At 40.9% G+C, this 26,898-nt stretch overlaps 3 protein-coding genes across 6 annotated transcripts in view; all 3 read left to right on the forward strand.

Moving 5' to 3' along the window:
- Positions 1–16,414, forward strand: part of hectd4 (HECT domain E3 ubiquitin protein ligase 4) — a 41,189-nt gene extending 24,775 nt beyond the window's left edge. For 3 of the 4 annotated variants that reach the window (XM_005473173.4, XM_005473172.4, XM_005473174.4), the window contains exons 54-76: positions 161–297; positions 382–542; positions 625–806; positions 898–1,103; positions 1,202–1,332; positions 1,455–1,660; positions 1,768–1,947; positions 2,228–3,621; positions 3,714–3,921; positions 4,001–4,224; positions 4,648–4,793; positions 4,885–4,988; positions 5,766–5,889; positions 6,527–6,717; positions 6,823–6,969; positions 7,068–7,187; positions 8,893–9,048; positions 9,719–9,822; positions 10,015–10,236; positions 10,327–10,493; positions 10,645–10,840; positions 11,495–11,717; positions 14,132–14,268. In XM_005473173.4, the coding sequence (XP_005473230.1) occupies positions 161–297; positions 382–542; positions 625–806; positions 898–1,103; positions 1,202–1,332; positions 1,455–1,660; positions 1,768–1,947; positions 2,228–3,621; positions 3,714–3,921; positions 4,001–4,224; positions 4,648–4,793; positions 4,885–4,988; positions 5,766–5,889; positions 6,527–6,717; positions 6,823–6,969; positions 7,068–7,187; positions 8,893–9,048; positions 9,719–9,822; positions 10,015–10,236; positions 10,327–10,493; positions 10,645–10,840; positions 11,495–11,717; positions 14,132–14,268 (5,066 nt within the window). Of the gene's footprint in view, positions 1–160; positions 298–381; positions 543–624; positions 807–897; positions 1,104–1,201; positions 1,333–1,454; positions 1,661–1,767; positions 1,948–2,227; positions 3,622–3,713; positions 3,922–4,000; positions 4,225–4,647; positions 4,794–4,884; positions 4,989–5,765; positions 5,890–6,526; positions 6,718–6,822; positions 6,970–7,067; positions 7,188–8,892; positions 9,049–9,718; positions 9,823–10,014; positions 10,237–10,326; positions 10,494–10,644; positions 10,841–11,494; positions 11,718–14,131 lie in introns of all 4 variants that reach the window. The other variant, XM_005473171.4, reaches the window with a different exon arrangement.
- A 696-nt stretch (positions 16,415–17,110) lies between these two features.
- Positions 17,111–20,878, forward strand: LOC100707808 (L-serine dehydratase/L-threonine deaminase). The gene is made up of 8 exons (XM_003445587.5): positions 17,111–18,611; positions 18,748–18,904; positions 19,046–19,085; positions 19,167–19,306; positions 19,556–19,647; positions 20,031–20,258; positions 20,351–20,475; positions 20,559–20,878. Exons 1-8 carry the CDS (start codon positions 18,598–18,600, stop codon positions 20,750–20,752), a joined length of 990 nt encoding a protein of 329 aa, XP_003445635.2. The 5' UTR covers positions 17,111–18,597; the 3' UTR covers positions 20,753–20,878.
- Positions 20,879–23,108: 2,230 nt separating this feature from the next.
- The window catches only part of LOC100707538 (tetratricopeptide repeat protein 28), a 180,778-nt gene continuing 176,988 nt past the window's right edge, over positions 23,109–26,898 (forward strand). Inside the window, 2 exon segments of the mRNA XM_005473175.3 lie at positions 23,109–23,383; positions 25,901–26,197. Of these exon segments, the coding sequence (XP_005473232.1) occupies positions 23,354–23,383; positions 25,901–26,197 (327 nt within the window). The 5' untranslated portion in view covers positions 23,109–23,353.

Consider the following 26,898-nt stretch of genomic DNA (forward strand, 5'->3'; position numbering starts at 1 on the left):
AGACATCTGTACTAATATTGCACACAGTTACTTTTCACTTGCTGCCACTAGGCTTGAATGACCTTATTGTAATTTCCAGTGGGGAAAAAAAATCAAATGTATATAATGTGATGTGATGTCATTTAAATGATCCTCGCGATGATGTACTGTTTCAACACAGGCTTGACTGTGGTCATCCGATGTCCTGACAGCAACAATACCAACAGCACAACAGGGGGAACAGCACTGCCGAAATTTGCCATCAGGGGCATGTTAAAAACTTTTGGTTTGCATGGTGTTGTGCTGGATGTGGACTCTGTAAGTATACTCATTTACCATTATAAGTGTTTTCTATCTTAACAACAAAGATGCTGATGAACAAACTGTGTTTGCTTTGTTAAGGTGAATGAACTGGTACAGGTGGAGACATACCTGCGTAGTGAAGGTGTGCTTGTCAGGTACTGGTATCCTATTGAAATGCTGGAACGCCCACCTGCTGGATCTCGCCGTACTGCGGCTAATGGCTTGGTCTCATTAGACAGTAGCAACATTCAGATTCACAGGTAACATGTGAATCCAATGATGATAAATATGACACGTCTGCATGCTGCACAGAATCATTCATGCAGCTTTGCTTTATTTTAGGGAACTTCTTCGCTGTGAGAGTGCACTGGCCAGATTATACTGCCGCATGGCCTTGCTCAACATCTTTGCCCCCAAGAATCCGCACACCTTCACTCGTCTCTTCCACATACCTGCTATCCGTGACATCACCTTGGAACACCTGCAGCTTCTGTCTAATCAGCTGCTGGCTCCACCCCTCCCTGGTGAGTGTGACTATATAATATTATAATGAAACGCCTTAATACCATGTGCATATTCCATTAGTGGTAAATGTGTCAATTTTTCTTCCTGCAGATGGCACTATCAGTTCAAGTTCTCTTCTGCTGGCTCAGTCAGTATTGCACAATCTTGAGGGCCAAAGTTGCTCCCCCACAGACCTGTTTTACCAGGGCAACGCTCAGCCAATCCGGGAGTGGTTGACAGTGGCCATCACCCGTGCCTTGCATCAAGGAGAAGAAAGCTTACTTGAGCTTACAAAGCAGATATGCTGCTTTCTACAGGTGTGTTCTGCCAATCCATTATTAATCTAACAAATGTATCTCAGAGTGCATGTTTACAAGCTGTTACACCTCTTACAATTGTGGTGATTTTTTGACAGAATGCACCAGAGCAGTTTACATCTGAGGAGTTCCCAGTGACAGAATCCAAAGTAAGCATGGATGTCAGCTTTCCAGGTGCTGCATTTGTGATCGTGTCCTGCAAAGAAAGCCAGCTCGGCTGTCGTAAAGAGTGAGTTATGGTGGTTTATTAAATAACAGCTTTCATTAAGAAAAAAAACCCTAGGAGAGAAACTTAAAAACAAAATCAAATTGATAGCAAAAATGACATCTTAATCTTTTCTACTCCGTTAGCTCAAGTCTGTACAAGGCCCCTTGGGCTCGAGTCATGGTGTATGGCCTGGGTCACAAGGTGCGGAGAAATGGCCAGCTGAATCTGATGGAGGCTGTGTGTTATCCTCTGGATGCCTCACCTACCAACACAGGCCTTACTCCCCCACCCACCACCAATCAATATCCCTCTGTTATGATCCCTACTGATAAAGTGCACATCAAGCTTGGTTAGTATCTAATTCCAAAGGGAATTTATATAAGCTGCTTCAGCTGTTTTGTGAATAAACTCTGTACCCATTAAATGTAATGAAGTATCCCTTTGTCTTAATTGTAGGGGTGTCCCCCCCTCCTGGTGCTGTGCTGGTGTTGCACTCCTTGCCACTGGAGTTTCCTTTAGCCATGGCATTTGCTGAACAGCTGCTAACATGGAAGCTGGGAGAGAGCAGTGAACGATCAGAGGATGAGCTAGACACAGTGCCCTCATCTGTGCTGCTACAAGTGGTAGAACTACTTGGTAGGAGGAACAGCCATTGTGACACCATTTAATGTGAATGTAGTATTTCATTGCCATATTTGTGTATCCTTGTTGTATAGCAGTTGTAGTATTACATTAAACACACAAATGTAGATTTTACCCATTAAATCCTAAATTTAGGTTAGAAGTAACAACTCAAAGCTTACGAACCTTGTACTTAAAGGGCATACCACTTCATCCATAAGTCACGAGACATTTAGGTGTATAAAGATTTCCCAAGATCCCAGTTTTGATTATTTTCCTTGGTCGTTGTTCTTAGGTGGTTTGCTTTGGACCACTGATCTGGCTCCCTCCATCAAAGAACTCATCTTTCACTTGTTAGCTGAACTTTTGCGGAAGATCCACCACTTGGAGCAGCGGAAGAGCCCTGCTGGTCTTTCAAGCTCCATTGCTCTTTTGCTTAACCCCTGCCTCGCAGTGCTCATGGCCCTGCAGACAGAACTCCGAAAGCTCTATGACCGGGAAACTCAGGGATGGACTGCTGGAGGGGCTGGAGCAGGGGGGTCCTCATCCGGAGGCATTGCATTGGCCCTGGGTGCGGAGCAGAGTCGATTCTCCACATACTTTCATGCTCTGATGGAAGTGTGTCTGGCTGTAGCAGAGGTGACGCTTCCCCTCAATGTTGGCGGCTCTTCAGTGGGAGCACTGTCCTCCACCAGTGCCCCTAACCTTAGTGATTCTTCTTCATCCTCATCATCATCCCCAGGCCAGACACCGCAGAGCCCCAGTCTGCTATCTAAGCGTAAGAAGGTGAAGATGAAGCGTGAGAGAGCAGCAGCTGCAGTGGCAGCAGTGTCTGGTAAACGGGGAAGTGGAGGTGCAAGGCTGTCAGAGAGTGACAGTGCCCTGCTGAACATGGCAGGTAGTAAACCTGAGGACATGCTGTGGTTCCACCGCTGCCTCACTCTGCTGATGATCTTACGACACCTTGCCAACAAGGACCCGCAGGGCTTAAGCGTAACCAGCGATGCAGTAACGGACGCCTGCCAGGCTCTGGTTGGACCCACTGCTCACAGTCGCCTGCTGGTGCTCTCAGGTATTCCCACGCACCTGGAGGAGGCTGTTGTCCGTAATGCTATCCGAAGGGCTTGCAACGCACATGGGGGGCTCTTTAAAGATGAAGTCTTCATTCCTCTCCAGGAGGAGGACCCCAAGAAAAAACCTGGAACTGGTGTTGCAAGCCCTCAGGATGGTAAAGTGGGTCCTGAACCTGAGCGCCCCTTTGCAAACAATGGAGGTCCCGAGAGTCCCGACAGCTCCAGTAGTGTAACTCCAGCTATGAGTGTGAGTGCTTCAGCTTCTACCAGCCAGACCTCTATCTGCAGCTCCTCTCAGGGGGTCTCCCGCACTGCCAGTGAACTTTCTGTCGATCAGGAGCTTTTAGCTGTCCCACCTCTCACTCCTGCGGCTGCAGCTTCTGCTGTTACATACCCCCAGCAGGGACTCCAAGAGTCACAGACAGTTTCTAGTCAGGAGAGTCTAGATACCTCCCTGTGTAGCACAGGGAGTCTTGGGAGTCTCGGCAGCTTAGGGGAACCTGTCGACAGTGCAGAAACACCATCCGTGTCAGATGGGGGCTCTATGCACACAGTCACCTCATTAGAGAGCAATGCAGTCATGGCCAGACCCATCAAAGGTTATGCTGTCATTGAGGTGAGCTGATTCAGAACGTTATTATTCCATCTGATTGATTTTGTGTTTAAGATGTTGAGATGTGAGGGAAATTTCTCTTTTTGTGACTATAGGTGCGTTCTCGAGCCAAAGTGGAAAAAATTCGTGCCAGTCTTTTCAACAGCAGTGACCTGATTGGCTTGTCCAGCCTGGAAGGTGAAGAAGAACTAATGGAGCTGACCAATGAGGAGATCCTCACGGCTTCCAGTGTTAACCAAAGCCTGTTTGACACACAGGGAAGCTCTGCCCTTGAAGACTACTTCTTGGAGAAGACAATCAAAGGTTGTCATTTAACTACAATCACATATTTGTTGCTTTTAGTTTTCTTACTTTGTCTAAATTAAAATTCTTCTGTTTGAAGGTGACAAGCTTGTACCTGGAGCCCGAGATGTCCTCACAGATATTTTTAAGAGCTGTGTCCACTCGGAGCAGATGCTCAGCCTCACGCCAGCCAAGCCCGTTAAAGTGTCTGACATTTACCTCAGCAAGGAGCAGATCAACTCTCAGACACCTGGCAACCTACTGCATACTTTCTTCACCAATGTTCGACCTCCCAAGAAAGTACTTGAAGACCAACTTACTCAGGTATGAGACAAGTGCTCAACAGTAAACTTGTGAATTCTTTGATATAGTTAAATTAAAAATTTGTTAGTCAAATGTGGGGGGTGGCTCAGTTGTAGTTTGGACTGTCACCTGACAGAGAGAAGGTCCTGAGTTTGAATTAAATCAGGACCTTTTCTGTGTGGAGTTTGTATGTTCTTCCCATGTCTGTGTGGTTCTCTACAGGTTCTCCGACTTCCTCCCACAATTCAAAGACATTGAATTAGTGGGGTCAGGTTAAATGCCCCTAACCTGAATTTGAGAAATTGAAGAAAATGGATTGATGGATTACTATAATTAAAAAAATTATAATAATGCAACTGTAATTTTATTTAATAGACCTTTTTGTTTTAAAACAGCTTTTCAACTGTTGTACACGACAACTTACAAATTATTTTATTTTTTTAGATTCTAAGAAAGTATGGCACACCTAAGCCAAATAAGAACAAGTACAGCAAGGCAGGAAAAGAGCAGCATCAAGGCAAGGTAGTAAGCACAAAGAGGCCCATCACCAAACCTCCCACCAAGGAAAAGTCTGTGCTTAACAGTGTCAGGTACGTCACTCACTTCTTGAAGGGTAACTACATGTATAGAGGCATAAATACACTGTCATGATAACTGAATTAAAATGTGCTCATCTCTCAGAACCGCACTGAGTGAGAAGAAAACAGTGCTAAAGCCAAAATCTCCTGAGAAATCCAGACCTGAAGAAAAAGATGTGGAAAAATCTCCTGCTAAGAAAACCGAAGGTTTGTAATAAACACTCACACTTTGACCCCACACATCTTTGAATTTTTAGCTAACACAAAGATTTGCAAAGGATTAAAACAACCTTTGAATTAACTACCTAACTACTCCAGAACTATATGTGTGGTGAAGAAATATTCACATTCCTAAGCTGTGGACTCCATGAGTTTCAAATGTTCCATCACAAGTAAAAGTGAAATTAAAAAAAAGGACACGTAAAAGTGAAAATATTTGTGCTGTGTCATGAGAGAAATTTTAAGGAACCTGATGGGAATTGAACATCAAAATTCTAGCAGTTTCATTTTTGCTTTTTTTTTTTTTTTTTTTTTTTTTGATTTGGTTGTATTGTGCTTTTTCTTTCGTTTTTTTTCCCCACAGTTGCGTTATTTCATGAGGGCACCCAAAACCAGACACGAGACACTTTGTCACATGTCAAAATCGTTAAAAGCAATATTTTGCGCGGGTGTTTTGTTTTGTTAGTATCTTAATAAACCTTTTCATTAAGTTTCATCTGAAAACTAATTACCAGCTGAAACTGTAGATAAGCAAAAGTATAATACTCGTATCTGAATTGTAGGAAAGTAGGGTGAAGCAGCATAACATTGAAATTTGTAAGTAGGTTACCTGAGAATTTAAGACATACACACAACTGCATTTAAAGGTACTTTTGACTGTTGACACACCACCAGTCCACTATCAGACAAGTGAGAATTTTCCATATCAGTAGCTGATCATGTATTTGTAAATGAAATGCATCCTGCTGTGAATGGTTTCTTTAGTCCCAGAGGAGAAGTACTTGACACTAGAAGGCTTCCATAAATTTGCTGTTGACCGAGCCAAGCAGGACATCCGCAGTGTCTGGAGGGCAATTTTGGCTTGTGGTTATGATCTTCACTTTGAGAGGTGAGATTTGGACAGCCTTGTTTGAATACACAGACACACACACACACTTTCAGCAAACTTAACATGTTGTCAGTTCTCTCTTGTTGTAAGTAATTCTGCCCTAATTAGCTTTTTTTAACCTTTATAACAGCAATAATAAATGCATATATTATGTCTTATTACTAACTGCAAAGATGGTGATATATGTAGAATTTCCAGTGGGGAAAAAAACTTTATAAGCCTTATTTTGGGGCAAAGTCCCATTTTTATCAGATTCGACTGATTCTACAGATGTAGTAAACATTTCGGTGATTGTTTAAACTGAAGGTTTTTTGGTTGTTTTGTTTTTTCTTTCTATCAAAAATAACTGCCCACAGATATTTCTAGATGGCCGCTGAGTTTCTGCTTGCCTTTAAGAAGGCGAGTATGTGAGTTGGTTCATGTCTTTTTTTTTTTCTTTTTTTTTTTTCCCTGGTTTGGCAGTTTATTGGCTCTTAGGGGCATCATCAGGTCAGCTGTCATCTTTGCAGAACTCACCTATCAGTTTGTATTAAGGATTCTTTGAGTGTCTTGTCTCTATCTGATAATGTTTTCGCTCTTTAATGTTTTTAAAGAGCTCAGAGCTCTTTATTTAAGAACTCCTGTGCTCCTCTGCCAGGTGCACCTGTATAGACACTCGCCATGCACAGAAGGCTTGTAGAAAGTGGAGCTTAGAAATGGATGTGGCATTGGTACAGTACATCAACAGACTGTGCCGTCACCTGGCTATCACACCAGCCCGGTTGCACCCTCATGAAGTCTACCTGGACCCCAGTGATGCTGCTGATCCTCGTGTGGCCTGCTTACTCAGTACGTAAACTGCCAGCACTTTTAAAGTTCCACTGGAAAGTTTGAAACCTCAGGGGGTTTGTGTCAGCTATACATAACTTTTTGTATAAATGTCAATGTTTTTAGATGTGCCTGTGGAGAGTTTACGCCTACGCTTTGCTTTGCTGCAATCCCTCAACAACAGCCTGGAGAGTTTCTTCCTGCCGTTGGTGGAGCTGAGACAAACACATACGTATGAAAACAGCATTGCAGCTCTGTTGAGTGAGGCCAAAGGTGAGCGGGATCTGAGCACACATCTCGCATTGTAGTTTGTGTAACCTATCTGGAAAGCTTGCTTTGTTGAAATGACTCACCGCTTGTTCTATTTGCAGGCCTAATCTTTTATGACACTAAGGTCACTGTGATGAACAGAGTACTGAATGCCACAGTGCAGCGGACAGCTGACCATGCCGCTCCAGAGATTACACTGGACCCTCTAGAGATTGTGGGAGGTGGGTATTCCTTTCACTGGTTCATGTTTTTTAGTTTTTCCAAGTTCAATATCACTTCAATACGGAGCATTAGGGCCATATTAAGAAAAAAAATTATTATTGATCATTTTGAGTAAAAAATGTAGAAATGTGGACATTAAAATATTTTCAAGGCAAATTGCCACAGCTGCTATATCCTCTATATAATGGCTTGTGTAGCTAAGTTAGTGAAATTATATTTCAAAATCGGTTTTAGTTACAAGAAAATGATTTCTCTTTTAGCACATAAACAGAGTGTGGTAATAAGGATGTTGAAACGATGGTGCAGAAAGCAACATCTGGTCAGAAGGAAAAAACCCCACAAACTTGGAAAAGCGTGTATATTGTATCACAAGATACAGTCCCACTGCGCAAGTGACATCAGAGTGTTGTCTTTTATATGTCATATGTTTATATGTTTCATCCACTGAAGGGGTCGTTTTGTAATGCCAGGCAATGTTTTTGTTTTTTCAACGTCTACTGAACGTCTAAAATGTGGTTGTTGAAGACATCTTCGACTCATTTTAGACTGTGTTTTTAGACTTCTTCTATGGGCTCTATAGTCCCATGTTTCCAGATGGTGGAGGGCATGTTTTCTGTACAGAAACAGTTATGTGTGAAGGAATACAGAGCGATTAGTGGACATCTTCAGATGGCGCGGGCTCCTGAGCTAAAACAAAAGTGAGCAGCTGCACGGTGGATTTGGAGCAGAAATGTCCCGAGCTTCTCACAGACAGTTTGCAAAATGTGCGTATCAACAAATACTGTTGTTGATACGCACACAGAGTAGTCCAGTTTATAGACAATTGCATAAACTTCTCATACTTTCTGTTGCAATTTCTCTCAGTCTCGCTACCGATTACAAACACTCACTTCCTCTTACAAACCTCTTCACAAATAAAACGGGATTACTTGTAAATATGGAGCATATATAAAGCAAATAAAGCATGCTCTTTTAAACTTTTTAAACACAATTGTACTCTTTTTAAAAGGAATTTCAAAAATTTTCAAAAATACTTTAACCATAATTATTTTGCATTTTAACATTTTTAAAAAAAATGCCAACATGTACTGAATAAATCAATAGAATAACACATAATTAATGGGTGTTGTTTTTAAATAATCTGTATTTAAACATATTGTTTATGTTGATAACAATAATGTTGATATTTGTAATTAAAAAATACTACATTTCTTTATCATGTAAATTCCCAGCACCTGTCATAGATGTCCACGTGACGTCCAAAATAATTATCCAGTCCAAAGTTCAAATATTGAGCGTTATATTAACCTCCAAGGTGGGTCATGGTTTGGCGTCCAAATTGTGGACCTTGTTTGGACGTCATATAGATGTCCAGAATTGGTCATGGACCAACAGACCCAATATAGACATGGTCTGAACATCTATCTGACATCCAATGTTTAGTGGGATGTGACAGCTGATCAATTTGTTTCAGTAACTCATCTACACAAAGCATCTTGCAGAGGGTAAAGCAACTGCATCAGTTTGGCTCGAAACTGTAATCTGCACAGTTTGGGGTTTTTTTTCCTCGAAATAAAATTACGAACCTTTTTTCTCAAAATGATCAATAATTAATTTTTTTCTTAATGTGGGCCTAATACTCTTCATACTTGCAAGGTATCTTGTCAAACGTGCTTTTTTTCTGATCGGGTACGTCTGCCTCAGGTGAGATCAGGTCATCAGAGAACACGTACTTCTGCCAGGCAGCACGCCAGCTGTCGTGTGTGCCGTCATCCCAGCTTTGTGTGAAACTCGCCAGTGGAGGAGACCCAACCTACGCCTTTAACATCCGCTTCACTGGAGAGGAAGTTCATGGCACAAGTAAGAATTTCTCCCTCACATTACTTCTGTACTGCCTTGGATTCCTGCACTTGAGTTTTATTTTAATACATAAACTTCCAAATAACTGGTACAACTAACTAACCAGTATTAAAAACAAAATACAAAATCAATGGCAAAATATATGAACTTTTAATCGGTTGAGAAACTAAGCACTGGATATACTTAGATTTGTTCTGCTCTGCTCATTTTGTTTTTCTGTAATACAGGAAGAAATAAAGAGACAAAGATCATGTAAATGTGGCATTTGCAGTTACTTAATTACACTGTCAGGCCTTAAAAGAAATTGACCACTTTCAAGATGTTACAGGTCAATGTAGGTTTTCTGTTTCGTTTTGATAGGAAAAAAACACTATTTTTTGTTATAAAAAAATTAATACAGGAACCTAAAAAAAAAGGAAGGACATTTCTACCAAAATAAAACAACAAAACTGGCTTTAAGAGGGGGTAAACAAGCACCATGTGTAAAAGGAGTTCTCATACTGCAATAGTTAATCACAAGCAGAAGCCTGCAGCACAGATCCCAAGTCTATTTGTATTGAACTAAAATTCTTTCGAAGTTTATTTGTATGTGCACTTTGAATCAATGTACAGCCCTGCGAATAGTATTTGCCCCCTTCCTGTTCTAACTGGCTGTGATCAATGTGTGCAGGTGGCTCTTTTAGACACTTCCTGTGGCAGGTGTGTAAGGAGTTGCAGAGTTCTGCACTTTCCCTGCTGCTCCCCTGTCCCAGTGCTGCAGCCAATCGTAATAAGGTAATATTTATTTTCTATTACCTACCATGTTTTCTGCTTTTTTGTCTTTTTTGCTATATTTGTTTTCCCCAAAAATTCATTCATATCCAACTGTGTGCTAGATACTAACTGAAATGTGTTTTTATCACACATGATGCAAACTGCTGTGTTAGGGAGTAATATAATTCATATCTGTATTTGTGCTGTTCTCAGGGGAAATATGTCCTCACTCCTTGCCCTATCAGCTATGCAGAGGAACAGTTGCTGCACTTTTTTGGCCAACTACTAGGCATAGCCATACGTGCAGATGTGCCACTTCCTTTGGACTTACTGGGCTCGTTTTGGAAGGGCCTAGTTGGTGAGCCTCTTGACTCAGAGCAGGACCTGCAAGAAGCTGATGTGCTTACCTACAACTATGTCAAGAAATTTGAAAATGTAAGTGTATATTAGTGTTCGTAGCACCTTTCGATGCTACCAACATGACTCTAGTGACCTCAAACTTACCTTTTCCCTCCTATGCTGAAGGTGACTGACGAGACCGAGCTGGAGGCCCTGTGTGCTGAAATCTCCTCCCAGCACCATTCAGGAGAAAGCCCAGACTCTCCCAGCCGTCCCTGCTGCACCTTTACCTACGTCACTATGACTGGTGAAGAAGTGGAGCTTTGTCAGGGAGGGCGGAGCCTCATTGTCAGGTACAAATCATCCCGCTGATCGCATTTTTGTTGTTGTTGTTGTTCACTTTGGCAGTTATCTTAATTCAGCATAAGTTGTCTTTATAGCCAAATGCCACAGAACATTAGGGTGTGATTTCATTCTGGATGTCCTGTGTATCTGTCTGCAAAGCTGGCAGAACAAGGATGTGTATGCACGGGCGGTGCGGAGCCTTCGTCTGAGGGAGCTGCAGAATGTGGAGTGCATGACAGCGGTGCGTGCAGGGCTCGGATCCATCATTCCCCTGCAGCTGCTTACCATGCTCAGCCCTATAGAGATTGAGCTGCGCACCTGCGGCCTGCCTTACATCAACTTGGAGTTCCTGAAGGTGAAGCAGTGTTAATTTTGTTGACCAATAATTGTCATCATAGTTCACGTCAAGGGCTTTGTTTTTTTTGTCTGACAAGCGAACAACACGAGGTGAGTGTTGTTCGCTTGTCAGTGTTGTATGAGTGTTTCTCATAAAAATGTGAAACAACGAGCAAAATGTCAACACTTAGAAGACAGGAAGGAGTAGACGTATGGACACATTTTGCACACATGAAACTACGCCACTTTGTAAACTGTGTCAGCAACTCTAAGTGGTAAATACTCTTTATATTTTAGTCAAATAAATCAACCTCAAATTTAGTCTACAAGAACCTTATGATAGTCGACTAAAATGAAAAGAATTTAGATGCCTAAATTATTAAAACATTATGCCTAAAACTAAATCAAAGCTTGCTATCAAAATTAACACTGAGGTGAAACGTATATTTGTGTGAAAGTGATATGTCTGTGTCACTTGTCATTTAAGCAAAGAAGCTTAAATGACAAAAAAAATACACCGAATAGCCCAACAAAGAAGTTGGGCTATTCGGTGTATTTTTTTTTTACTCTGCTATTGATTCATGCTAGATATATGAAATACAGAGAGATGTCACTCACCTCGTGTTGTCACGGATTAGTATTTAATTTCAGCATGTGCTCGGTTCCCTCGTAGGCTCATACAATGTATCAGGTGGGCCTGATGGAGACCGACCAGCACATCGAGTTCTTCTGGACTGCCCTGGAGATGTTCACTCAGGAGGAGCTCTGCAAGTTCATCAAGTTTGCGTGCAATCAGGAGCGCATCCCATTCACGTGCCCCTGCAAGGATGGGGGTCCTGACACCGCCCATGTTCCCCCATACCCCATGAAGATCGCCCCTCCTGATGGAGCAGCAGGTAAGATCTGAGGGTTAAGCAAGGCCCCGAGCAGACTTGAATGACATAAGTAGTCACGTTAAATCAAGGGCGTAGATTTGGCATGGACGGAAGGGACATGTCCCCACCAATATCCAGCGATTATTGAATTGTCCCCACCAATAATTTGATCTCTTCGAATAAAGAAAAACAAACCCGATAGAAAGAAAAAAATGATCTGTCAACGTCTCATTCACCCAGCAGTGCAGAAAGAGTTAAATTACGTTCTCTACTGGAGTCCTACCTCATGTGACAAATATGGCCAATGTGATTGGCTGTGCCTTTCAGGGAGCTCTGTTTAGTTTTAGCAGCGGCAAGCCTGCGCTGTGAGGACCTGCAAGGAGGAGAGGAGGATGGCAGCAAAAAGGAAGAACCTGGATATAAGAAAGTATTTTTCAAAGAAACCTGTAAGTCACTTAAAGTCAAGTTCACTCATAAAATGTGTCCGTCATAATAACGTTACAGGCTATGCTAGGCTTTGGCCCACATCAGTCTAAAATTGTATGTAACCATGAATAACGTGTTTTGGAAACTAACTGCACAACAGGCAGCACTATTAGTTATCTCAGTCTCCCAGAGTAGCATTTCTAATTTTGATTGAAACAGTCAGAGAAAACGGCAGCCTCGAGTAAGCCAGGATATTAGTTTACAGAGGCTGTTAAAATGTTGGTGACAAAATATTACATCCTAATGGTACTGACATATTCATAGGGTTCATTTTTGAGACAAAATATCATGAGGTAGTCATGATTTTGCAAATATTCCACCTTGTAGTGCAGTTTGCACAAATTGTTTTAAAAATGCACTCACCCTACAAACATTACTGATGAGTCAAGATCTGCACAAAGTGACAGAAACACTGAAGCAGCTACACATTTTATTCTTATTGTCATGTATGTGCTATTTGTCAGGTGACAGAAGAACCAACACAAAGCTCAGAGAGTAATGGTGACACAAGATCACAGGTGAAATTGGATGATGACTTGGTGGTTCATTACTGTATTTGAAGCACATGTGACTGCATGTATTTGGAATGTCTCACTGTTATTTATCAGGTGACAGAGGCAGCTCTGCCATGTTGTAGCTCGGACAGAGGTGAAGAGGCAAGGTCACAGGTGACTGACTGATGATTTGGTACTATAGATTAACTAGTATTGTCATGACAGTTGTTAGGCTGCTGATGTAAATTGATTCATTAGTGTATATTTGACAAAGAATCTGAATTGACATGTCTCACTTTTTATATGGCACAAATCAATGTGTTATTTTATCAGGTGGCAATATGTCCTAGTGCAGTCAGAGGGGAAGAGCCAGGGCCAAAGGTGAGGCACATCAAGCACATAGTAATAATTTTAATCTGAGGATAAAACGCATGTACTGAGGCTGAAAGAAGCTTCAGTGCTCTCAGAAGACTAAAAACATGGCTAAGGTTAACAATGACTCAAATGAGATTAAACAATGCTGCTGTATGTCCACCAGGAGAGACTGGACAGTATAGATGTAAAACAAATATGCCAGCAGTTTATCTCAGTTAACGAGAGGAGAAGGCATGCGTTTGGCTCCTTCACATAGTGGACATTGAGTTGTTGTGTGGGACACCAGTAGTCCATGTCTGTTGCTGTAACAGTAGTTCATGTTTAGAATAAAAAATCCCAGCTCACTGACTTGATCGGGGCAACAGTGCCTAAAATGTTGCATAATTTTGCTGAGAGATCTTTTACGTTGTGGTAATCTTAGATGAGTAGTTTTATGGACAAAAACCAGCAGGTCATTCAGTGTTCCCTTAGTGCTAATGTATAAGAGATGTTGGTGTACTATAACTTATGTTGTTAAGTCCTTAAAGTCATATTCTTTTATTGTCATCACTCTATTTTTATTTTTGTATGATACCTGATTTATATGGAATATGGCTCAAGTAAACTAAAGTCTTAAATACTTAAGTAATTTAACATTATATAATTCACATATAAAACTATGAATTGTAATTTTAAATGGTTTAAAAGCATGCAGAATAGCATATGTAGGCAAGTATATTTCTCCTTTTTTTATCAAGAAGCAAAGACAAAAAGGGAAAAAAAAAAGAAACAGGGCAGGGTTCAATGGTTGAATCATCTGTCCCCACCAACGCCAAAACCAAATCTACGCCCTTGCGTTAAATCAGCTTCTCTTGCAAACTTGAGCAAACTCTGAAAATGTTGATTGTGTTTGTAAATTAGAGACACGTTTAAAATCTCAGGCTTGAAGTCTGCTGTCATTTACTGGACACCTGCATAGCTGGCAGCTTATTATAGCACCTGCTACGTAGCACGTCATTGGGCTTCTGGTTCATTAACAACTGGCAAACATGCATAACTGGGAGAGAAGCACTGGGTTATGAACTCCTGTTTCTCCTTTAGGTCAGCCAGACTCGCGCTACATCCGGGTGGAGACCTGTATGTTCATGGTGAAACTGCCCCAGTATACTTCTTTGGACGTGATGCTGGAGAAACTGCGCTACGCCATCCACTACCGTGAGGACCCACTCAGCGGCTGAGAAGACTTGACAACCCAATATTCCCCCCCATGTGCCCCAAACCTCACCCTCACCTGTGACCCCTTTTCTCCCTTCATCCCCAAGTTCCTGGACTTTCCTCTGAGACAGACCTTATGCTCTGCTGCATCGACAAGCCACAAAGTTAATTTTATTAAATTTTCAGTGGCAATGCTTTGTTCATCCCTGCTTTTTATTGCAGTTTACACAAATCGTACATTTCATTATTTTGATTTGTTTTGCTTTGTTTTTTTCTTGTTATTGTATTTTATTTTATTATTTTTATTTCAAGGGAATTCAGGGAAGATATTCTGAATTGGCACTGACACGGAGTTTGAGGACGACGCTGAAGTGAACCAACTGTGAGACTTTTTGTTCACCTTTTCCTCCCCTTTCCTTTGACAGAAGGGTTAACAAGGTTCAGTCAAATTCTGTGAATTTAGCAGCGTTACGGGCTAACTTTGAGATCAGCACTTTGAATTTCATTGAATTCACGATTGCTTAACATTTTAGCACTGTAATCTCGGTCTGACTCGCTGGATTTGGCATTGCCGTTATGGCACAAAACAAACATTTACTCTCCTAACGCTTAACCTAGCTGCCTCCCTCTGCCTCCCTCTGCCACCCCTCTGTGGGGGTGATGTTCAGAAACATGCCTTTGCTGTAGGAGCCTCTCTCAAGAGGGTGATGCTGTGTGTGAAAATCAGATGATGATCATGGCTTTTGAGTTGAAGGTACAATGGCTCCCCCCTCCCCCCCCAAAAAAAGAAAAGAAAGAAATTTGTATTGCTGTCTAGTCTTGGAGCCTGGCAGGCAGAAGGTGTGAACAAGTGCTGTATAGGATATTATGTAGTTTACTGCCTGTTTTAAATAAAAATGAACTCCTAATGGACAAACTAACTTATGCCTATATAAACTGATTACATTTTATCCAAGTCTCTGAAGGGAGGGTATTTAAGTCATGTAAAAAGTCATATTAATCTATTAGTTTATGAAATTGCGCTTTGATTTTTTTTTCCTTTTTTGTTTTGTTTTTGTTGTTTTAATATCTGAGTAGCTGTGGCAGAATGATGGGTCAGGTAGATTGGACGATAGTAATCAAAGCCTGCTCTGTTTTTTTGTTGTTGTTGTTTTTTTTTTTAATAAAGTTGCATTACAAATTGTGAAACCTATGTTGCATTGTGAAAACAGGAAGGGAACCCATGAACTGCTGCTCTTCCGCATTGTTTGTGTAATAACTTCTACTGAATGTGAAAAAGGTTCCGGTTCCCTATTCCCAATATACGTGATCATCACACGTAAACCGAGGAAGGGGCAGCGGGTTAACTTGAGTTCTGCCTTTTCATAGTTTTCTTTAATGAGAAATGAACAGCATTCTGCTTTTTTCTTTTCTTTTTCTTTTGGTCAAATTACCCATAACCAAATGTTTAGCTGTGTTTCAAAAAAATAAAAATAAAATAAATAGGATGAAAAAAATGTAAATAAAATAAAGTTACATTTGGCAATTTTTATTAATTGCTAATTCACTTCACCTTATAACTTTTGGTTTTCGGTTTGCACTACTCTTCCAAGAAAAGATTCTAAAATGAGCAAACTAGCTGATGTCTGTTGGATATCCAGTTTGTTGTGTTGTTATTTTTTATGAATTTTTTGGAAATACCAATAATATTATCACCTTTGTCTTGTACTCAGATGGATTCAATTTCTTCTACTCATGGTGAAACATGTTTTTCTTGTGTGAGTAAAATCGCCATTTTACTTGGATAGTACTGAAAAACAGCGAAAATTGATAATTGACTAATTGGGTTGTTGATTGCTTGCAAATTTTTTTGGTTTTTGGTTCAGTTCCTTTTGAAGGGTGATATACCGCTGCTAACAGGGATGCTCTCTTCTACTACTCCTTCTTGGGAGGGGTAGGAAAGGTTATAAAACGGACATATCCATACATGGAGGTGTTACGATAAAATGTGTGCTGTACATTTACTTGATATTTATTACAATTATTTATGGTTGCATTAACTTAACTTTTACTGTCTTACCTCTGCACATCGGAAACTTAACATATCTAAAAATGGATTATACAGATGTAAAGAATCAGATGGCATTTGAGATTTGTGTCACAATAAAGAAATGTCTTCATGTACAAATACTCTTTGACTGTTTTGTTGTTGTGTTTTTGTTTTGTTTTGTTTTTTTGTTCTTAATCTAATTATCATTTTAACTAATTGTTCTTTAAGTTACTGGTCACAGGAACCCTCACATTTTCATACTTGACCAGCCAGTGCTGGTGATGTGACTTGATGAATGTGCCTGTTACCAGTCTCTTTTGACAATTAGTTGTCATCATGACGAGTGAAGCATGGTTTGTCTATTTTAGAACATGCTTTGTATGTTTTACTGGCAGTTAAGTAACTGCCAGTAAAACCATACACTTTTTTTACAGAAGTTCTAGCTCTAAGCATCATATCGTGGTTCTCACTGACTCAGTAGGTGGATTCAGTTCTGTTCAAAGAAAACTGTCTTGAGCAATGTGTGTAATTGAGGAAGGGACCAACTGACTTTGTTTGCTGTCAGTGCTTACTGAGCTTTTATACTTCATATATATATATATATATATATATATATATATTTGAACACTGACACATGTTTATTTTTATTTTTTTTAACTTATTTACTGAAACATATTCCAGTAATAGTTATATAATGTGTAAACTTTAAGCTGTCATTTAAGAGTATTTACAGTAAAATTAGATAAAGAGTTTAGGAGTTTTAGCTCCTTAACATTAACTCCTTAAAGGGGACCAGAAGTAACTGGACAATCGACTAAAAGGCTATTTAATGGACAATTCCTTTGTCATGTTGTTATCAGTTAAGCAGATCAAAGGCCTGGAGTTGATTTGAAGTTTGGTGCTTGCATTTGGAAGATTTTGCTGTGAATGGACAACATGCGGTCAAAGGGGCTCTCCGACACCACCAGGAACTCAGTTATTACTCACTTAAGGAGACCAGAGTGTAAATGCGGTGTAATGGAGACATAACAAGTAGCTAAACTCCAAATTAAATTTGCTTAAATGCTGTTTATGAAATATTATACCAAAGCGATTTACAAACCAAATATAATACATATATAATATGCACTGTATACACGTGCAGTAGCATGGTGTGCACACTGCACGCCATGCCCAGATATCCAATTTTTAGCTTAAACCTTAAAATGCTATTTTATGCCAAACTGTGTTATCATTGGCATTTTTCTTACAAATGGGGAAAATCAGCTGCTAGTAACAAAGTGCCTAACCATACAATTCAAACTATTTTTTTTTTGCTAAGCTGTCTGTTATGTATACACACAACACTGGTTTGATGCTTGAATGATTCATAGGTCAGTGTTAAGTGGCTTAATAAGCAAAAGAAAACATCCCTCCATCCTTTTCCACTTATCCAATTCAGTGTTGCGCAGGGGATTAGAGCCTATGCTAGCTGCCATAGGTTGAGAGGCAGTCAGACAGACAGCCATTTATACTCACATTCACAGTTATGGGCAATTTAGAATGACCAATTAACCTAACCCACATTAACTGCATGCCTCTGGACGGTGGGAGGATACTGGAGAACCCAAAGAGAATCAACACAGACATGGGGAGAACATGCAAATTCCACACAGAAAGGATCCACAGTGAATTGAGACCATGAACAATTGGGCAGATGTCTAATGATTCAGAAAATGTCTCAGTGGAACGCTGACTGTCAAGAAAAATGGGTGATGATGACTGTGTTTTGTAATCATGTCTTCAGACAGGTTTTTTGGAAATTCAGTTGTGACACAGTGACTCACACTCAGTGCCCGCCTTTGTTTGTTGGTGACTGGGGAAGCCAGCACTGTGTCCAACCCCTTTAGATGGGAGAGAGCAAGTAAATCCATCATGGGTAGATTCAAATAAAACAAGAACAAAATGAAACTAGGCAGCAGGGAACTGTGTTTAATAACATTTACTTTGTGGACATGTTTTTAATATTCTTTCCCAACTATATCAGTACTAAGCAGGAGGTTGTGTTTTTTCTATGATTTGGTTCACAGATTGTTATAATAATAACATAATAATAAGCACATTTCACAAAAATTGTGCTTGCATGCAGAAAGTCATTCACTTTTGGGTTGTCTCATCCTCATCATGACTGGGAGGAGTCTGCTCTGAATGAGCAATGCCGATTGGTTGAGAATCGGGTTTGGTTTGTCAAGCACACAGACAAGTACTATATAAATTTGACACATTTTAGTGATAAAGAGACCCAAGCATAAGGATCCACAGGATCTGTAATATTCAGGGAAACATGTCTACAACTAGGTGAGTCGAAACCTGCGTTCTTCTCGTATAAAGGACCGCATTGTGAATTGACATTTCTTTATTTATTTATTTATTAGGTTGATGTTTTGAATTTTTGATCTTTTTGAAAAACATTTGCTTGCTTTTTGGTCCAAAGTGAAATGAAGACCCAGCAGCATCTTCACGTGGCCACTCCAGTGAGGGAGAGCCTTGCCCTGACCAAACTGGCCGGGACCTCTATTTACCTCAAGCTGGATTCGTCGCAACCGACAGGATCCTTTAAGATCAGGGGCCTCGGTCACCTGTGCAAAACGGTGAGTAATTCTTATCTGGCAATGATTTGATTTGCCCTGGATTTGAAAGAGGATCTTGTCGAGAGTGAAAGGAACCGGCAGGGATCAGTTTACTGGCTCATGAATTCTGTGTTGACATGTTTCCTATTGCTTTCCTTGTAGCTGGCAGAGCGAGGATATGAGCGATTTGTCTGCTGTTCAGGTGAGAATACAACAGTCTCTACTTTACCATATTGATGCATTCAGTGTGTCTAATTTTTTGTTTGTTTGTTTGTTTCAATAGGAGGAAATGCCGGCATGGCAGCAGCTTATTCTGCGCGCAAGCTCGGGGTTCCTGCAACTATCATTGTCCCAAACGTCACACCGAACATAACAGTGGAGAAAATGAGGGACGAGGGAGCCACTGTGATCATCCATGGCAAGGTTAGTTAAATGTTCCTCAGTCACTTTTTTACTTTTTCCCAGAACAAATGAATGTACGAGGGTGGTAGATTCTGAATGAAAATGCTTTATTTTATTAATCCACAGGTTACATTTAGAACACAAGATGTGACTATTAAATGGTTTTCATTGATTCATTGAGAGGCAAAAATCCAACCTTGGATAATGCTGAAGGGAAGTGGGGGGGGGGGGAAAGATATACCAGATCATTTATATCTTTTCTTTCCACAGAATGTAGATGAAGGCATTGCATACGGACAGGAGCTTGTGGCAAACAACGCTGGCTGGATATACATCCCTCCCTTTGATGATCCCCTCATCTGGTAAGATGGCTTCAGTCGGCATCCTCGGAGCTGTGACTGTGTTTACATTAGCCTGCTGTTACTGTGACACCTGTTTTGCATTCATGAACAGAGCAGTTGCAAGAAGTAAATGAGATGATGTGGCAAGATGTGTGTTATCACAGCTACTCGGGGGTGGGGTGGGGGTTGTCAGATAACTAATTTATGTTTGAGATGTCACATTCAAAGTGTTAAGCTTAACCATAAATTATTGAAATTATGGGTTACTTGGTATATAATTAGCATTTGATAATCATATGCCATAAACCAGGCTGCACCATGCAGAGATTTCCTATATTGCTGTGCATTAAAGCAAAATCAGTGGTGAGTTTCTAGAAACTGACAGCTTGCGTTCGTGTACAAAGGGAAGGCCACACATCTCTGGTGAAGGAGCTGGAGCACGACCTGAAGGAGAAGCCAGGAGCGATAGTGCTGTCAGTGGGAGGCGGGGGCCTGCTGAACGGGGTGGTGGAGGGACTGCGTCGCGCCAACTGGGCTGACGTCCCTGTTGTAGCCATGGAAACCATGGGAGCACATAGCCTCCATGCAGCCATGGAGGCTGGAGAGCATGTGACTTTACCTGCAATTACAAGGTACTGCTGATTAGCTAATTAACTAAAAAAATAAGGGTGTCAACAAATGTTTGGACTGGTGGTGAACAGCGGCCTTGTATTATACTCTACAGTGTTGCAACCACACTGGGCGTGGCAAAGGTCTCAGCGCAGACAATGAAACTGTCACAAGAACACCCAATTCTGTCAGAAGTAGTCACAGACCAGGAGGCTGTGAAAGCTGTTGAACGCTTTGTGGGTGAGTACAACCTGAAGAGACGAACAACAGATTTGAAATGACCGATCTGATTGCTGATCTCTCCTGATATTCTGTCTCTGCAGATGATGAGAAGATCCTGGTGGAGCCTGCCTGTGGTGCTGCTCTGGCAGCGGTGTACAGTGGCATTATCAAAAGGCTGAGGGATGAGCGCAAGCTGCCGCAGGACCTGGGCCCTGTGGTCATTGTGGTGTGTGGCGGCAACAACATCAGCTTGGAGCAACTGAACAAGTTGAAAAAGCAGCTTGGCATTATTTAACTTCACCCTCAGTTTTCCTGACCTTTCTTCCTTTTCCCCACCTGGTCACAAACCCTATATTTACTGTCTGTTATATATTATAAGTACTAGTATGTAGCACTTAATAAAGATGGAATATATTTTTAATTGCGTTTCTGTTTATTAGCTCTGTCTGAAAAACAAGAGTTTAACCCACATTTAAGATGCATTTGATTTGTATTTAGTATGTTTTGTTTGTAGGGCCGTTACCTATGGTATATATGTGCTGTATACTGACTGTATGTTAGGCACCAACATGAAAATTTAGTAAAGATGCGCAAAACTCCATTTGAGGTAAAACAGTTCGCTCAGTGTGTAACTGTTCACCATAAAATATGTGAAAAAAACAGGTCCAATTATTTATTAGTTATTGGCCTTAAAAATAACCACATTTCAGACTATTCTTTATTTTAAACTATAGTTTGGTTCTTTGTCTTAAAACTAACAAGTTCAATTTACCGTATTGGGCAAAAGTCTTGAGCCGCCTTTGATTTCTTTGTATTTTCCTTGCAAAAAGCCACTTTATCTATTTATTTATTTATTTTTTGTAATTTAAAAAACTGTCTTGAGCAATAGCTCTCGAGAGTCAATCAAGAGTTTGACTGGCATAAAATACATATTTTTTTGCACCAACAAGCTGATTCCCAAAGAGCTATTAGCCCCAAATCTGTAACATCACAGCATGGTGTGCAGCATTTCCTTAAAAAATGTGAGGAAGCTGAACAAGTAGAGGATTTTAAAAAAAAAGAACTGGGCTGGAAATCAGTGTCAACAGGTCTTGTCATTCATATGTAGGGGAGAGTTTGAGGCTAAATTTCAGCCAGTGATGTTGGAGATTTTTGTCCAAACTGATGGAATTATGAACACAGAAAAGTACAGTCAGAATTTGATTTTTTATTAGTCCTTTATTTATTCAGGTAAAAATCTCATTGAGATTTAAAATCTCATTTCCAAGAGAGACCTGGCATCATGGCAACAAAAGTCACATACCACATAGGTATATAACATTTAACATTTGATCAAACATGAAAGCATCTGAAAAGGATTTTGAATGACTTTGGCTTCATTTTTCAAGATGACAGTGATGCCAAACACACTGCCAGTGTAGTAAAAACAGCATGAAGAACTATTTGAGATGACTCAAGCTTGTCTAAGAGAGTTATGTTAAAGAGTAAATGTGGGCATACCAAATATTGATTACCAAGTGCGCTAGAATTGTAAAAAGTCTCTTTATACCTTATATACTGTATCTCCATGTCATTTTTTCAATGTTTCAATAAATCGCTCCATTTATTTCCTGTTTTCTTAGCAAACGATAAAGAAATGGCTCAACACTTTTCACTTTACTGCAACTTTTAATTTATACTCAAAAATGAGCAACATTCAAACTCCAAGCTTTTATAGCTGTTAAGAAACCAAGAATGCAAAAATGTTTAGTTAGGACAACACAGCAATGGTAGTTTTTACAATAGCTAACACGAATACTTCTTTTTGAGTGAGAAGGATTACAAATTGTTTAAAGGCCTAAAGCTTCTCCGTGAAGGATTGTTACACCATCTGTCGGTGAGGAATTGCACAACACAAAAATGTGTTACAACTTCATCTGCAAAGTTTTTGGATTCATGCATCAAATAAACAAAGATTGATATTTGATGATTGCAAACAAAAACTGTGTGAACTTCATCATCAACGCCATCTCTGGAAAACTGGGAATAATATTGTTACACAGGTAAACCCAGCTTCACCACCTGATTGTGTCTGACCTGATATAGGGGTGTTGCTTTTAGAATTACCAGCTATAGCTGTATTATTGAGTGTTAAGAAACATCATTATTTGTGGCTATAGTTTATTGAGTTGTGACTGAGTGGGTTCAGGTACAGGTAATAGTGGTTGACCTAGGTAGGCCTCGCATGCAGTAATAGTTGTGGTTTTGGTGGCTTTTTTAATGGCATTATCTGATCAGCGCCTCACTATCTATTATTATATTATTTACATGTTAGCACAACCTCAACAGTCAAATGCCAAATAAACAGTTCAAACCGATTTCCCAATCCATGTGGCCCTACAGGGAAGCCCCAACACTATGACCTGAAGGGAGTGCCTCTGGTGACTGCACAAGGTGAATGCATATTTACCCTCCCCGGTCTACAGCAGGACTTTACCGGCCTCACCAAAAAAATGATGACACATTCTACTATGTAAATGCCCCCCTAAAAATGTCCCAAGTAACACATTATCATCTGGATTTTTCTTCTCCCGACTCCTGCAGATCTCTCTGCCTGTGTGCGCAGCAGCGCTCAGAAAATCCGCTATGGCAACAGGGGGAAAAAAAAGACAAGAAAAAAAAAAAGAAAAAAGGAAAAGATTTGACAACATGGCGCACTTTCCTTGAGAAAAAAAGTTTCTCCTGAACAGCCACACAGCTCCGTTTTTCAGCCTTTCCTCGCACTTTGTCAACTCTTTCGCTGCAACGTGGACTTTTTTGGCGACACTTGGAAGACTTCTCGTTGCGTAAACAGTCGACACAAAGTCAACAAAGAGTGTGATGGGATGAGAGCGATAACCCGTCGCAGGCAAACGGGATGGAGAAGCAAGCGACTCTGAAAGAAAAGGTAAATTATAAAAAAAAACAACTAAAACGACTCTTTCGTAGGCTGTCATGCCAGCTGTCATTTTCCAACTTGTTGGTATTTTATTGCCCCCCGGATTACTTTTTTACCCCGCGTCCTGGACAGGAAATACCAAATGACCATTCTGTGAAAACCTCGTAAAAGACCTCTATCGATTTTCCAGTCATGCATACAGCACTGTTCTGCACACTGGATGTGTGGGCTGTCCCAGTGCACACAATAACCAGCGTAAATCTGATTTGAATATCGCTCGATTACAACATTAACTTGGAGCACATTTATTTAGTTTTTGCACGAACAGAAGACTTTACAGTGGCAGATAGTTTCTGTGTATTAACGAGAGCAAATCCACACAGTTCCTCCAGGAGAACTGTGACCATCCTGCAGTCTGGACTACATTACAGTAGGAGAGATAAGTTGCTTTCTCTATCTCTGTCTCCTTATGATTACGTTGGTAGGGTGTCCTCTGTATTGATGTAGGCTTTCATTATCTCTCACTCTCCACCCTTCCTGCCCAGTGCTGCCCACATGCAGTGGGCAGCCCCCCCTCTGTATGTTGTAGCAGATTAGACAGCAGAGAGCGGACTTTTCTGTCAAAACCTGCATTCTCTTGGGCCTTGGAAGCACTAATCCATAATAGATGCCTCTCCTGCCTCTCCTTCGGGAGCAAACCTTTGAATGTCAGGCTTGGGCGATAGTGTTGGTTGTGCTGCAGATGTCACAAACTCAGCCTGTTTGTGTGTTTCGGAAGGGTGAGCTATGGTTTATATGGCACTTACACACACAAAAAGAAAGAAAAAGAAGAAGAAAAAATCTTTAAAAACCTCCTGAGGTTTACCTTACACGAATTTATCAAACCTCAGGTGCTGAATTTGCTCTTAGAGGTGCAATAGAAAAAGAGATGCTGTAAAGGACCCCCCCCCCTACACACACACACACATAAAACCATGATCTTTTCTCTGTTGTCATGTGATACAAAAGGTTATTTAACGGTTGTCATAGAAGCACTCTTTTCTTTTTTTTTGCTGCTTCTACTCCCTGGGCCTCTGGAAGTAATTACCAAGCCAGCCCTATCCCAGAATTCAGTCGGAGGAGGTGTGGTGAGAAAGAGGTATAATGGAAGCAAGCCCAAAAAACAGGCAGCCCGAGATGAATTTCATGATTCAGTAATACTCAGCCAGCCGTCCCTGTTAAACGGACACGACGCTCTCCTACTTACTGTAATCAATCAGATGCTTGCCGGTTTGATGCAGTTAGTAAGATCTGAGTCAGTACAGTTGGTCTTCCTGCTGTTTTAGTGCAAGAGTGGAAACTAAAGAGGGACAGGGAGAAAGCCTTGCACTAACACATATATTTGCCGTGGTAGGAAATTTTGCAGTGCAGTGAAGACGTCTTTATTAGGCTGAACGTCACAGTGATGTTGTTCTTTAAACCGCTATGTGTAATGCTGTAATAAAAAAGTGTGAAAGAAGAACAGCTGTGGACTCTGGGAAGTGAAGATAAAAGGTTACTTTGTAAAGAGTGACATCATTGAAGTTAACATATGTGCAGAAATAGTTAAAGTTTGCAGCTAAAGCGTCTGCTCAGACAGAAAATGTTGTCTGCAATGGTTTTGCACAGCTCTGATTGTTTTGTACAACCTTTATTTAAACTGCAAAAACAACAGATGCCTTATAAAGTGTTTCATACTTTGGAATGGGATTTGCAGTGGCCCTCATGCTGTGTCAACTTTTGACTTGAGTCATATTGCAGCAACACATCTGCAGGAGTTACAGCTGCACTATTTACATACTACCAGGATCATAACCTCCCAACACATGACACAGCAGGAAAAATCACAGACAGCAGTTTCTCCAGAAGCCGTATCGCTAAGCTAGCATGCACAAAAATGAGGCTCCGAGCCTCACTTGCAATTCAGCTGGCAGTAATGTTCTAAATTGCACCCGTGTCCTGATGTGACACGTCAAAATATCTGCTGTGAAAAGGGCTTATTGAGCTCAAATACCACAGCACATGCATTTTATTTTGGCACACAGGAGTTTGGCATAGACTCTGGGTCATGCACTCTTTCAAAAACACCCTGCTTCATATTCATTTCATTCATTAACGGTCCCTTGTGCTTCAGGTGCATGTTCTCAGTGCTGCAGTGGTAGCAGTGGGCAGCGGACATTTTTGGCATGTTGCAGGAGCAAAAGCACAGGTGTAATTGATCACAATAAAAATGACTGTGTTCCATTTAAATGAGCCACTTCCAAGGTCCTTTTAGTGTGCGTGTTGGCTCACTGTCGTGGCCTTGCAGGACACTTAATGGAACTGAGCCATCATTAATGAAATTTGCTTCACTTGTGTTTTTCCGACTATGACAGCTTAAAATATCGGCCTTGGAAAAACGCTCACCGAGGTCTCTGCTTAATGGAATTCCTCTTGGTTAAGTGTTGTGATTTTTTTTTCAGTCAGACTGATCAAAGCTCTCCGACTGCTCCCTGTCCTTTTCTCCAGTTTTCAATCTTCGGTTCTCGGACAGCGGGCAGACCTATCCGGTGCGTTGGAGACGACGGGGCCAGGTACGGTCTGAGCAAAGCTGAGTTCATGGAGAAAGTGCAGCAGAGCAATGAGGCTTGTCAGCGAGGTGACTTTCAGGCGGCCGTTCATTTGTACAGTGATGCACTGCAGGTCGACTCACAGAACTGCATCCTGTACAGTAACCGTTCAGCGGCTTTTCTCAAATTGGGCCAACACCAAGCAGCTCTGGAAGATGCTGAGAAAGCTTGTGAGCTTAATCCCAAGTGGCCAAAGGTAAGTGCACCTCAACAGCCTAAAAAGCTGTGGACTCTCAGAAAGTCGGGCTTTTTTATTTTATTTATTGCAAAAGTGGAACGACATAAGACGTGAACTAAAGAACTTTTCATGCTACATCTCCCATTTTATTTTTTTGAATAGAAATCATTAACTAGCCCACCAATAGTGTCATAGCCACGAATGTCAAAGGTTAAATCTAAACTATGGCCCGTATACTGCACAGATTGAAATGTGACGTGCCAAATGTGCTTATTAAAAAACCATCTTTTTATAAAAAAGGCAGCTTTCTCAGTGCAGGTGGTAATGAAGTAGCCACATAGTTATATTTTCGTCGCATCGCTGTTTTTACTCACATAAATGAGATCATTTATCTTTAGTTTAAAGTGTATCAAATCCCCATCACGTTTCCACTCCTTCAGTTTCAACCTTGTGGCTTCTGATCAATACAAACTTTTCTGGGGTCTTGTCTTTGATCTTGTCCAAGCCACGTGGACTAACCTGCGATAGATTTCACATTACTCAGCCACAGAGATCACTAGCAGACCAATTCCTCTCAGTGATAGAAATGCATTGATTTCGTGATTTAGCACGCAGAGATACTTTTGTCTCTCCAGCGAGAGATTGATGATAATGTGGTGGAGTGGTATTGATGATAATTTGTCGCTACCAATGATGCATCAGCGGCCACCTCTTCTTTG

The sequence above is a fragment of the Oreochromis niloticus genome, linkage group LG12 (assembly GCF_001858045.2).
Source record: "Oreochromis niloticus isolate F11D_XX linkage group LG12, O_niloticus_UMD_NMBU, whole genome shotgun sequence".
NCBI lineage: Eukaryota > Metazoa > Chordata > Actinopteri > Cichliformes > Cichlidae > Oreochromis > Oreochromis niloticus.

Excerpts from the sequence above, each read along its gene's own strand:
- LOC100707808 (XM_003445587.5), top strand. Across the intron at positions 18,905-19,045 it reads TCGGTCACCTGTGCAAAACG|CTGGCAGAGCGAGGATATGA; the intron begins GTGAGTAATTCT and ends CTTTCCTTGTAG. Across the intron at positions 20,259-20,350 it reads ACTTTACCTGCAATTACAAG|TGTTGCAACCACACTGGGCG; the intron begins GTACTGCTGATT and ends TATACTCTACAG.